The 11829-nt window shown below is 40.2% G+C and overlaps 2 protein-coding genes across 2 annotated transcripts; one reads left to right on the top strand and one right to left on the bottom strand.

Moving 5' to 3' along the window:
* LOC310951932 (uncharacterized protein) lies at nucleotides 1–5798 on the top strand. Its single transcript, XM_083920417.1, has 7 exons — nucleotides 1–200; nucleotides 350–448; nucleotides 1119–1150; nucleotides 1415–1440; nucleotides 1530–1583; nucleotides 1674–1736; nucleotides 4267–5798. Exons 1-7 carry the CDS (start codon nucleotides 119–121, stop codon nucleotides 4472–4474), a joined length of 564 nt encoding a protein of 187 aa, XP_083776543.1. The 5' UTR covers nucleotides 1–118; the 3' UTR covers nucleotides 4475–5798.
* Nucleotides 5799–5940: 142 nt separating this feature from the next.
* On the bottom strand, nucleotides 5941–11829 carry LOC310951931 (uncharacterized protein). Its single transcript, XM_083920416.1, has 8 exons — nucleotides 11483–11829; nucleotides 10391–10429; nucleotides 9998–10306; nucleotides 8980–9288; nucleotides 7719–8033; nucleotides 7419–7568; nucleotides 7241–7313; nucleotides 5941–6573 (listed from the first exon to the last, which is right to left on the bottom strand). The coding sequence occupies exons 1-7, from the start codon at nucleotides 11511–11513 to the stop codon at nucleotides 7270–7272; spliced, it is 1197 nt and encodes a 398-aa protein (XP_083776542.1). The 5' UTR covers nucleotides 11514–11829; the 3' UTR covers nucleotides 5941–6573; nucleotides 7241–7269.

The raw sequence follows: 11829 nt of genomic DNA on the forward strand, positions 1-11829 counted from the left end.
TTTCCGGGTGGGAGGAGCTGTTGTTGTTGGTTTTGATTTTGGTGGTTAACCGAAACTGCTTCCAAACAGCTTAACCAAAACAGAAAAGACACCTAAATCTAGAGGAATAAGTCCAAAAATGTCTTCGCTCCGGAGTAAATCCGCGCAGGAGATCAGCGCGCTGCTGGATGAGTACGGGATAAAGCACGGGCCTGTGGTCGGTGAGTGGCGTTAACCCAACCTTTATTTTGCGCCCGTTTTTGAATCAACCACCTCCTCTCCTTACATGTGCAGTTACTAACTTAACTCCGCGAGTATTTGTTGAGTTTAGGCGTGTTGATAATGTCGCGTAATGTTGTTTTGTTCTCAGACTCCACCAGGAATCTGTACGAGAGGAAGCTGAGAGAGGCCATGGCCAAGGGGACGACAGGGAAACCATCGCCTGACAAAACCTTCTACAGAGAAGAGGGTAACTGTCATGATATACACACTCTGCCAACCTCTGCAGTAGCATGAGAAGAGTCCCTACACAGAAAACAAAGCACCAACAACGGAGTTAGTGAACTCGGAGTTTATTCAAAGATTGTTTTGAAAGACTTACCAACTGGCCCCAGTACCAGCTCCTCTCATAGTAAAGTCCATTCAACTCTATCACCAAACGCAAACCAAAAGGAAGGAGCCCATTGGTGCTTTGTTTAATGTGTTAGGACTTTACTATGAGTGGAGCTGGTACCGGGGTCAGTTGGTGAGTCTTTCAAAACAATCTTTTGATAAACTCTGTATTCACTAACTACGTTGTTGGTGCTTTGTTTTCTGTGTAGGGACTCTTCTCATGCTACTGCAGAGGTTTGGTGTTATTTTGAGCAGTATAAGTGGTTAAAAAAGACGTTTTAATGTCTTCACCATTCTGCCCCGAGCTAATCAGTGTTAGCCACGTATGGCTAACAGCAGCTCAACCGGATTTCTCCATTAATAGTTTATGCACACAAAAAAACTGTCTCGATGGCTTATTTGATGTCTGTACGGGGCTGAAAAAAGACCATGGGATGATTTAGAGCTGGAATTACACTTTAAGTGTTTAAATGTGTAAGTGATAGTGTAATGGTACAATTAACCCTACGTTTGTGTTTTTGTTTCAGAGGAGGAAGTCACCTATGAATACAGGACACCTGTAAGTATCTCTGTCCACACTGTGTTTGTTTCATTACTCTTCTAATTAAATTAATGAAAATAAATGTTTGACGGGGAAAATTGGTCAAAATAGCCTTTTGGGCGTAACTACAATTTGTTTACAAAAAATATATCAACAGTGGGAAAGTCAACGGGTCAATCTGAAAACCTGTCATTATTATTGGCCCTGAAATTATCAATCAGTGCAGACTTTTATCACTGTCAAATGTCATTTACGGTCACTGTCTCTGCTTCCTATGTTCAGGTCAGGAGTGAGTGTGCAGGAGACAGGTCAGTCCTCTATCCGCTCCAAACGTTCATTGCCTTTCTTCCGTTTCACCGTCTGACTTAGTAATTACCCTTTTTTCTTGTCTGTCTAGTGTGTCTTACATGAGGTCAAGGCCGCAGTGGAGTGAGAGAGCGTATGAACAAGAGTAAGTTATAATTATATAAACCTCTGCAGTAGTTGTCGTCTCGGTCGGTGACGAGTAAACACACACGCACTGTTTTGTCACTTTCTACAGGACATCCTACTCCAGCTACTCAAGTGCAAAGCCTGAATACAGAGGAAGGGATCCTGTTGATGAGTAAGTGTGTTCAGACAAAAAGTGTCTTCAGATGTCAGCTTATCAGTCTATTTAGATGAAGATTTACTAAATAGTCTTCACCTTTTTGACTTTACTTCAGTACTTTACTTGACTATTTCGATTTCATGCTTCATGCTTCTACAACATTACAGTTCAGAGGCAAATATTGTACTCTTTCTCTGCAGTGATAAGACAGATATAGTTGCTGTTACTTTAAAAATTAAGATTTTACATAGAAGGCTTACATATAGTCTTCTATGTAAAATCTATGATGGGGTGTTTCCGATTAAACTACCTAACATAATATAAAAAACCTCCGTCTTGACTAACTACAACAGTAAAATGCTATATACAGGGTTTTCCAAGCACTCTCAGGGTCCATTTTCAAGCTTTTCCAGCACCTTACAGCCGTGGTAAATCTCATATTTCTACAAATACATACATATGGGAAATAATTATTTCCTTTTTCTAAAATCACGAAGGATAAGACATTTAAAATAATTACATTTATATTCTATAGCCATTTGTTGTGAAAGAAATGCAGATACATGTAACTTCAAGTACTTTATCCAAAACTCAAGCACTTTTCAAACCTCGAAAACACAACATTAAAACTCAAGCATTTTCAAGGATTTCAAGCACCCGTACAACGCTGTATATACCTACACATGAATATATCAGTAATAACCAAGAATATAACCTTTAATAATAACAAACACACTCACTTTACCTTTGATATTTGAAGGATATTCTGATAATGATATTTATGTAATTATATTTAAGTGGTATATTCAATGCCAGTTAACAAAGTTAAGTTCAAAAGTCTTGCACTTTAAAGCTCAAATGCTAATTTTAAGGTTAATACTTGTATTTTTGGTTTCTACTAGAACATGTTAACATGGTTTAATGTTCAAAAAACATAATTTCTCATACGGCCTGTCTGAATATATCTGTATTCACCCTCTGTCTGAGGACGCACTCACACTGTCCAATCGTGCCCAAGCACGCTTCACAGCTTAAGTCTAGTTCGTTTGACCAGTGCGAGTACAACTGTACTGCACCCAGGCACAGCGCGCTTGCCGGCCACGGCCCCCACGGTTTCACGTGTGCGAGCACGAGCGCAAGCATTGACGGCGGTCCCGATGTCTATTTATTTACGACTGTTCCCCGCGACTGACCTTTAAAAAGATTCCGCTGAACGGTTTGCGGTGTGCAGAGGTGGAGTGTTTACTGCACTGTTTACTCACACAAAACTAAATCTCCGAGGGGTGATGAAGTATAAGCAAGAAGCATTTGCGGGAGAAGAGGGAGGGGGACAGTCACCCACCCAGTCAAACTGACAGTGCGAGTGCACCTTGAAACACTCCTTTTTAATGCCCGTCCCTCTAAGCCCCCCTCACAAAAAACCCAATCTGCTCTAATAGTTCTGCGTTTTCGGGTCTTCCACATCGGCGCTGAGTCTCTGCACCATTAATGTAGTCAGCGAATGACTGTAACGGCACTGTAGTGGCACTTTCTACCTAGTATAGTTGTGACATTACAACCTAACGGAAGTCCTCACAGCTTGTTTAAGGGCTCCGTTTCTGAATACGGAGTAGAGTGAGCGTTGTGATACTTTTACAGTATTTATATAGCACCTCAGCCTACTTTCTAATCTCGTCTTTTTACAACATGGCACCTTTAAAGTTCTGTCAAAATGACACTACTTTCATTTACATCCACCTGTTTTAATGCACATTTTCCACTTGCACATAAGAAACCATGAATGGAAACACTGACATTTTGAAAAAGTTGTGAAATATCCCCAAAAAGTATTAACGCTTGGCTCAGGTGGAAAAGTTGGTAAATCAATATAAGCAAAATCTAATGGAAACAGATTTAGCAAATAAATGGTGACACACCAGGCTGCTGGGAACCCCGGCAGTGGAGCCTGCGGTCATCCGGCTGAATTCAAACCGCAACAGCCGGTAAGGTCTCTGGAGCTGCAACCGCCCGCTCCCCTGTGGCAGGGAGGACGCGGGGACCCAGGCAGCTAGCTAATACTTGTCTGATTTGTGGTTTATACACAGAGACACAGCGAGAAACAGCAATGTCATATTTTGTTTGTCACCGTTTGACTGACGTTCTTTTAAATAAGTCCTTGTGTTGCACCCTCTTCTTTTGCGATGGTATAATGATTTTCTGACTGGAGAAATGGAGCTACCTGCTGCTTATCTGGATTAAACGACTCCTAATAATCATCATATATAAACGGTAATACATGGAAACAGGCATTCATTTGCATTTTCTTTTGCTGATTTTCTTCAAACTGGGTTAAAAGTTACAGTGCATTTGGATGAAAACCTAGATACTGATTGTCGTAATGGAGGCAGCACAAAAATTATGTTCAGTTGTGATTGGAGGGAATGAGTCTTGTCACCCTGTTCTTGCCTAACCATCATTACAGTTGTTTGAACACAGTCACATTTAGTGCTAGTTTGTGATGGAGAATTTAAATTATGTACTGAAGCATGATTCAATTCCCTTTCAGGCCCTACATGTACGACACGCCGTCCACTTACACAAACTCCTATGTGAAATCGACACCCATGAAGACTCAAGATGCTCCGAAGGCACCAAAGTCGTCTCGCCTCATCCCACTCTGGGTTCAGTTTGTGTTCTTCCTGGTTGTGGCCGTCTTCCTCTACTTAGTGTTTTCCAATATGGAGGCGAATGAATCCCTCAACAAAATAGAATGATTTTCTATTCTTTTAATTCCTGGAGTTTTCAGGGATATTATACTATTTTTGTGCATTTTTAATTGGATGAATGTGTTTTGGTTGATGTCTTCATTTAAGGCATTGCTGAGATTGGGCTTTATGCAATATTTTTATGCTTTTACTTGCAGTTTTAATTGCTTGCGTATGGTTAACGGTTAAATTGTCACCCAGCTTCACTACAGCACCACTATTAGAATAGATGATGATTTTTTTACTGACATATCACTCGAAAATATACAAAACCCTTCTTCCTCTTACAGTTTGGACAGTTTCAGTTTGATCTGTTGAAGTTTTAGAGATCAACACCCACAGCACAGTGCACCCGCTGGTGTTTGGCTTGTAGTGCTGAATATGGCAGCTCATCGCATCTGAAAAACTCACTCCAGAAATTAAACATCCACAGATCTTGATGTTAGCACTTTAAGGTCAGTGGATTATCATATTAAGATGTCTCGCATTTAGAAAGAGACATTTTGATGTTGACTGAGTTTTGTTTGGCAGGATAAGCGTCACAAACTGCAACAACAAAACAAAAAAAACAGGCGATAACATTGTACTGTGGCGAGCCTCTGCCAATCTTTTGTTTTTCTTTATTTCACATCAATTGGACTACACACATCTTTAATTAGACTTCACAGAGCATTGTTTAAATTTGATGAAGAGAATGTCATTTACCCAGATTTTAAGCACCTTTAAGTTAGTTTTCTTAGCACTAAACGACATTGGACAGATTGTGTCCATATTTCAAAACCAAACACCTGAACTCGTTTCAGTGTATTAATCACTCCGCTGTCAGTATTGCGCCGCATCTATTTAGCGTCCCAAAGTTCTTCTTCTCAGTACCTGTTAAAAAAGGATGTCTGACGGTTCATGATTCTGTGTATATTGTTAATATGAAAAATTGCCCCAATCCTTGTACTTTATATAATTTTGGGGTACAACAATGCTTCCTTTTATCAGTTAAAAGAAATAATAATTAAAATACAGTTGGGATAGTTTTCAGACCATCTGTAATGCAAGTGCCTGAGTGTTTTTGTAGGAATAAATGAGATGATTATTGATGTTTTTCAGTGGTTAATAGTAGTTAGTAGGGAAACGTTTTATCCCGGGTAAAAATATTAAAATCTGGTTATGCTTTGTTTCAGTAGAGGTATCACATTTGTTCTACATACTTCAACATTTTACATCTTGTAGAGTTTGATGTGTTTTGTATTGGTGATACATAATTCAAACTATTAAAGAGCTTGTATAAAGATTTGAAGCACCAAGTAATTTATTCAAGAGCAACAATTTTAAATGACGGGTGTAAAAATAAATTGATTATATAATGCACTATGTCAAAAGCTTTCTCCTCATAACTAGTTTGATCTGATGCTGTAAATCCACCGACAGTACATGCAGAAATATTTATAGTTTGTCAAACAAAACTCATTGAACCCAGAAGCTCCACCAACAGCAGCATTTTAATCAACTACAGCTTCTATTTACTGGCTGTAAGTGCAGTAATGTACATATTGTAAATGACAAGATGCATTGGTTAAGACTTAAAATACAAAAACATCTTCTAATCCTTTAAGAATCATTGATCTGTAGAAGCGAGTACATAATAAGCTAGTGGAGCCTGTCGTTAGTGTCACCTGGTAATAAATACAAAACAATGTTTTTACACAGACCTGAGGGAGCCCCGTCACGCTTTCCCCAGTTTTGCTTTTAGTTAGTTTGTCACTCAATACATCTGGCGTCATGGCAGTAAGCCAAGTCTGAGTGAATCTGAAGTCTCGCTGGAACCACTACAGACTTTGAGCTGGAAATCATTCTACTGTTCGGTCTTCTGTGGCCGTTCACGTGTCACCATAAAACGAGGATAAAAGCCAATCATCCATTGTTCCCCGGCAGTAACACTAGCCTGAAGTTGGTGTGTTGTAGGTCTATATTAGAGTCCCGTAGAAACTGCCTCATCCATGAGGTGCCTATGAGGTGTGCTGGATGACCGACCAAGCCCTTCTGTTGCGTCTTCTGCCGACTGAATCCAAGATGGATGCAGCGTGAGTCCTCCGACCGTCCACTCGCTAGAGATTCTGCGTAAAATAAGAAACAAACTCTTTTTTTTTTTTTAAATGGTGGCAAAAATACGAAACAGACTATTTTCTCAATATTACAATGGCTATAAAAAGTATTCACCCTTCCTTGGAAGTTTTCATGTTTTACTCTCGTGTGGCTGCTGTGTCTTTTTTCACACAATAATCATTTAATGTCAAAAGAAAACAGACTAATATGACAAATGACTACAAAGTGATTTAAATGAATTGCCAAAATAAAATAGATGTTTCAATTATTTACCCCCTTTATTACGACACACCTGAATCGTCGCTGGTTTCAATTGGATTTTAGAAGACACACTTATTTACACAGCTGATACAATGCATTGAAAAATATTAATACATTCAATACACCTGTACCACCTGCCACAATATTAGGTTAGTACTGTGTCAAAGCTTACACTATGAAGACACTGCAAGGAATTCAACTAAAATCCAATCAAATGTATTTATACAGCATGTTTAAAAACAACCAGAATTAACCAAACTGCCATACAAGTTAAAATAAAAAGCACAGGTCAGAGGATGAATACAAAACATATTAAATCCTCTTTGATTCAGTGTATTTCTTCAAATAATAATATTCCAAGGAGGGTAAATGTTATTTTATAGGCGGCGTATGTGCAAGAATCAAGACCTTCAATACCTTTTGTGATCTCGTGCCTGCATACCCCGTCATAGCTTGTTAATCGATAAGGCAACATAAGTGTTGTCCACACCTGTAGACAGAAGCACATCCATTACTCTGGGTAAACATACGGTATGTTTTGTAAAAAACCCATCTGTATAAAGCTCAAAAGCCTCTGACAGAAAAAGAAACTTACAGGTTCTGGTCTCTCGCTCCAGTTCAGTGGGCTTCTTCTCTTTGTTACACAGCACCTTGGCCACGATGATTATAACGATGACAGCTACAACAAATGTCAGACCAGACACAAGCCAGCTGATCACCATTGGGCTCAGTACTGGATCTGGATCTGATGGCGAGAGGAGTTATCTATAAGTTACATACAGGATGGGATTTCATCTACTAACTAACTAATACAAGTACGGTTGCAAAAGAGAAACACAAAATAGCTGTTCAAGTCAGGAATATCTCCACAGAATCTCATTAGTATCAGTGTCACCTCTGATGGCTATAGGCAGGGGCTGGCTTTCTCTGGAGACAAAGGTGCGTCCACCCATCTGGACCCGATACAGGCAGTAGTAGTAACCCTCGTTGGAGCTCTGGGCGTTGGGAAAGGTGAAAGTGACGGACGGCGTGAGGGCAGGCAGGGACTGGCGCACTGTACCATTGGAGCGGATCAGACGTAGCTGAAAGGAACCTCCGGGGTACTGCTGCGGCGTGGAGCAGGTGATGTTAAAATTGTGGCCTTTAATGACGGAACCAGCCGGAGCCTCAGTGGACGTGTTGTACCAGTGTTGTGGAGTCAGGAGTTCCACTGAGATCAGTCAAAGCAAGTTAATATTGTTACTCAAGAGGAATACAGAGGTTAGATCAGGCTTTAAAGAAAAGATGAGGATTTTGTTTAAACTCAACATGGGCCTGAAACATTAAACCAAAAAGGGTCCTTTTAACCCTTAATTGTTTTAACAAAATAATCTAAGATAAAATAGCATTTCCTATTATGTAATACACTCAATCTTTGCGAATTGGTGACTGGTCAGAAAATCTATTTCCATATGCATAATTGCCAAGACCAAAACTGAAATCAATAAATCGCGATTAATGATTGTCAAATTATAAGCAGCACAGCAGCTATAGTGAAACAATGAATGACGATACAGATTACAAAATATGTAAAATTACCTACTGACTTTTGTGCTTTGATTATTCTTTTGTTACATGCATTGTATATTACACATTGCAAGATGTAAGTTAGGAGTAAAGAAATCCAATAAAATGAAATAAAACCTCATTCAAAGATTCAAGGTGTGGGGAGGCAAACCCATTAGGTTAACTTGGGCAGAGAATCAAACGTGATAAATATTGCATAGTGAAATGAAAACCAAATCACATTTTATTGAGAAATGAAACAATAACATGGTTGATCCTATCGACCTGATCTAGAGATCCTTGACAATGCCTCTTGCTTCACTGCAGATGCATGCGGCTGCACTCCCCTGACTTTATTATTATAATTGTATTAATGGTTGTTATTATTATTATTGTTACTAATAGTAGCATTGGTGGTGGCAAAGGTATTATTAGTTTGATAATAGTTTCAACTTTTTTTTGTTCTTGTACTTGTACTTCTCTTCTTATGATTTCCCTTGGTACAATAAATAAATGAAGATGAAAAAAGCTGATTGCATAACAAAACAACGAGCCATGGGAATGTCCACTGCTGCAACAGCCTTAATATGGTCGGTGCGGTTATGACTCACCAACAGTGATGTTGATGGAGTTGCTTGGTGGAGAGCTGAGCAGCTGAGAAGGGAAGCCGCTCTTGATCCTATAACGACAGCTGTAGCTGCCCTGGTGGAAAGTCTCTATGTCGGACAGTGTCAGCTCCACTCTGGTCAGGGTCTGGTCCGCTCTCTGTGTAACCAGCGGTGTGGACACTCCATGCTTGTACAGGTGGAAGTCGCTGAGGTGGTGGCCCAGTAGAACACTGCAGCTGAAGCGAACAGCCTCCCCAGGAGAGAACACAGTGTGAGGTGACTGCAGACTGAGGGTGGGCATTAAAAGGGTACCTGTGAGTAAAGACAGGTTAGTCACAAAATGGGAATGATATCATAAAATCATAAAATGTGAATAAGGCCGTGGCAGTGATCTCATACTGCTATAAGCTTTCCGGTAAACTGAGTGGTTTAATGGGCAGGCGGATCAATAGATGTTGGTCAAATTTTGACCCATAACACTGTGGGATAACCAATGTCCCAGGTAATATCTGTCTATCTACTATATACAGGATTTAGTGTTTACATGCACCAACTAAAATATGAAATAGTTGAGGATCCTGGAATTTGTATGCAGTGAGTATTTAGATTTGTATGTCCCCAAAGCAATTTCAATCAAAAGCAACTGGACTTGGTTATTTGTCTAGGAAGACGTTTCACCTCTCATCCAAAGAGGCTTCATCAGTCCATGTAGGCATCTGACCAGGCTGGGACTGGTCCAACTAACTGGTGGGAGATCCAGGTATTTAACCTTTCACTGGAACCCTTTGTGCTCGTGAGAGTGACAGTCGTTGGTGCTCTATTGAGTCTTAACGACGGTCGTGGAGTCACAGATATGACCTGGACAAATGAGAACCTTCACAGGTCTAGATTTGTATGTGTGTATGTCTAACTCGTCAAAAGGCAGAAAAGCCTATATGAATGAACCCAGCAGAAATCACTAAGTCAACCATCTGGCACTGCTTCTTGATAGATGAAATGAATCAACAGGCTAGAGTCTCACCTGAGCATTTCACCCCTGAATCATTCTCATGGGTGCAGTAGACATTACTGTGGAGGACAACAGCACAGCGTGTCAAACTGGACTCATGTCCGGAGCACTGGACATGCCGCAGCCAGATCTCTCCACTGCCTGCACCAAACACTGCACCATGAAGGGCAGATTCAGCTAAGCCACAGCCCAGCTCCAGGCATACAACATCAGCCTCTCGGAGGTCCCAGCCATGGTCGCAAACAGTCCCCCACTGGTCATGGCGGAGTACCTCAACTCTGCCAGAACACTTGTTCTCCCCATCCACTAGTCTGACCCCATCTGTGGATAAGAGAAAAAAATACTTTGACAGAAAGTGTAGGAACAGCTATGAGTGCAGCACATTTACATCAATCCCAGACTTACCAAAAGCAGTAACTCCATCCCACAGAACACCTAAGAGGCCTGTGAGGAAATTAGGAACATGAAATTATTTTCAGGCGAATACAGATAGGAGCTATTTATAACCAGTTTCTTGTTAATGTACCCAACACTAGCAAAACAAATGATGTCTAGTGCAACAGTTCTTCAAGGAATGCCCCTTTTATCAGAATGTTCAGTTTTGGTTCAAACTGTATTTTAAGAGGTGTTTTTATAAAAAAGAAAAAAGGTGTGTTAAAAGGTGTGTTTATATGATCATTTTGGAGGCTAGAGTTTGAGATGTTGATGATACATTGCTCACCCCATTTAGCGGCAGAATAAAGTTGAACTAACATAATATTTAATACAATCATAAACAATAACTAGACAGGCAATTTCTCCAAAATTGCAGTGAATGATGAGTGCTGAATAGCTGACACTACGCTGCAATGATGACTTGAATGTGTATTAATAAGGTCAAGTAGTATAAATAGTTGCAAAAGTGGGAATATGTTAAATTAGTATGAATGTCCTTGAACAGTAAAATAATATGAATGTATGAGAGACATGGAGGCTGTAGTTTGAGATGTCTATGATACATTGCTCACCCCATTTAGCGGCAGAATAAAGTTGTACTAAGATCATATTTAATACAATAATAATATATTAATACTTAGTAAGTTATTCATTAGCAACACAAACTGCAGCCTCCAAAATAACCATACATTTAAACCTCTTTTAAACAAACAGTGAACATTATGCTGTTGTATGACACCCATAGATTATTCCGCTTTAAGTGACAACAACAATGGTCATATTTAGCTTACGGTGTGATAAACAAGTATCGTCACATTAACGTTGTAACATAATTAAGTTATTGCTATAACTCACAAGATGCTAGCGCTCACTCACGTTGAGTCATAACTTCAAGATGAAGGGCACAAATACGAGAAACTTTACTTTATATGCAGCGAAATGTAACTACGTGTGCTAGCGTTTAAGTTAATTACAGGTTAACTTATCCCGTTGCATAACCACATAACGTTAAACGGGTCCTGCTTCAGTTAGCTGGTAAACCAAGCTAACACATTAGCTTACCCGTTAAAAGGATGTGGAGCAGTCTCAGCATCGTCCCCTCACCCTTCCATCATGATGCCCGTTGTCGTGGTGATAGAGCTGACAGCCGTTAGAAGCTACTGACCGCACCAGACATTGGCGGTTGGGCCGATTGGACTGAGAGCTAGCGTAACGGCAACTTTGACCAACTGACGCTTACGACGCGGGTGTTGTTCGACATTGTCCAAACCAAAGCGACGCTAATGCATTAACAAACCATTTGTTCGTGTCGCGAGGTAAAGTGAGGCTGCCGATGAGTCCAGGTGGGCTAGCCTGTCACCATAACACGATCTCCATGAGACTGTCGGGATCAAACTACATACCATCAG

The sequence above is a fragment of the Echiichthys vipera genome (genome assembly GCF_963691815.1).
Source record: "Echiichthys vipera genome assembly, chromosome: 9".
Taxonomy (NCBI): Eukaryota; Metazoa; Chordata; class Actinopteri; order Perciformes; family Trachinidae; genus Echiichthys; species Echiichthys vipera.

What these genes read in the sequence shown, in the direction of transcription:
- LOC310951932 (XM_083920417.1), top strand. Translation starts at nt 119, where the DNA reads ATGTCTTCGCTCCGGAGTAAATCCGCGCAGGAGATCAGCGCGCTGCTG. An exon ending in AAAGCACGGGCCTGTGGTCG is followed by an intron (nt 201 to 349) that starts GTGAGTGGCGTT and finishes TTTTGTTCTCAG; the next exon opens with ACTCCACCAGGAATCTGTAC. An exon ending in GGAAGGGATCCTGTTGATGA is followed by an intron (nt 1,737 to 4,266) that starts GTAAGTGTGTTC and finishes ATTCCCTTTCAG; the next exon opens with GCCCTACATGTACGACACGC.
- LOC310951931 (XM_083920416.1), bottom strand. Translation starts at nt 11,513, where the DNA reads ATGCTGAGACTGCTCCACATCCTTTTAACGG. An exon ending in GCTCCACATCCTTTTAACGG is followed by an intron (nt 10,430 to 11,482) that starts GTAAGCTAATGT and finishes ATTTCCTCACAG; the next exon opens with GCCTCTTAGGTGTTCTGTGG. An exon ending in CCTGCCTATAGCCATCAGAG is followed by an intron (nt 7,569 to 7,718) that starts GTGACACTGATA and finishes TCTCGCCATCAG; the next exon opens with ATCCAGATCCAGTACTGAGC.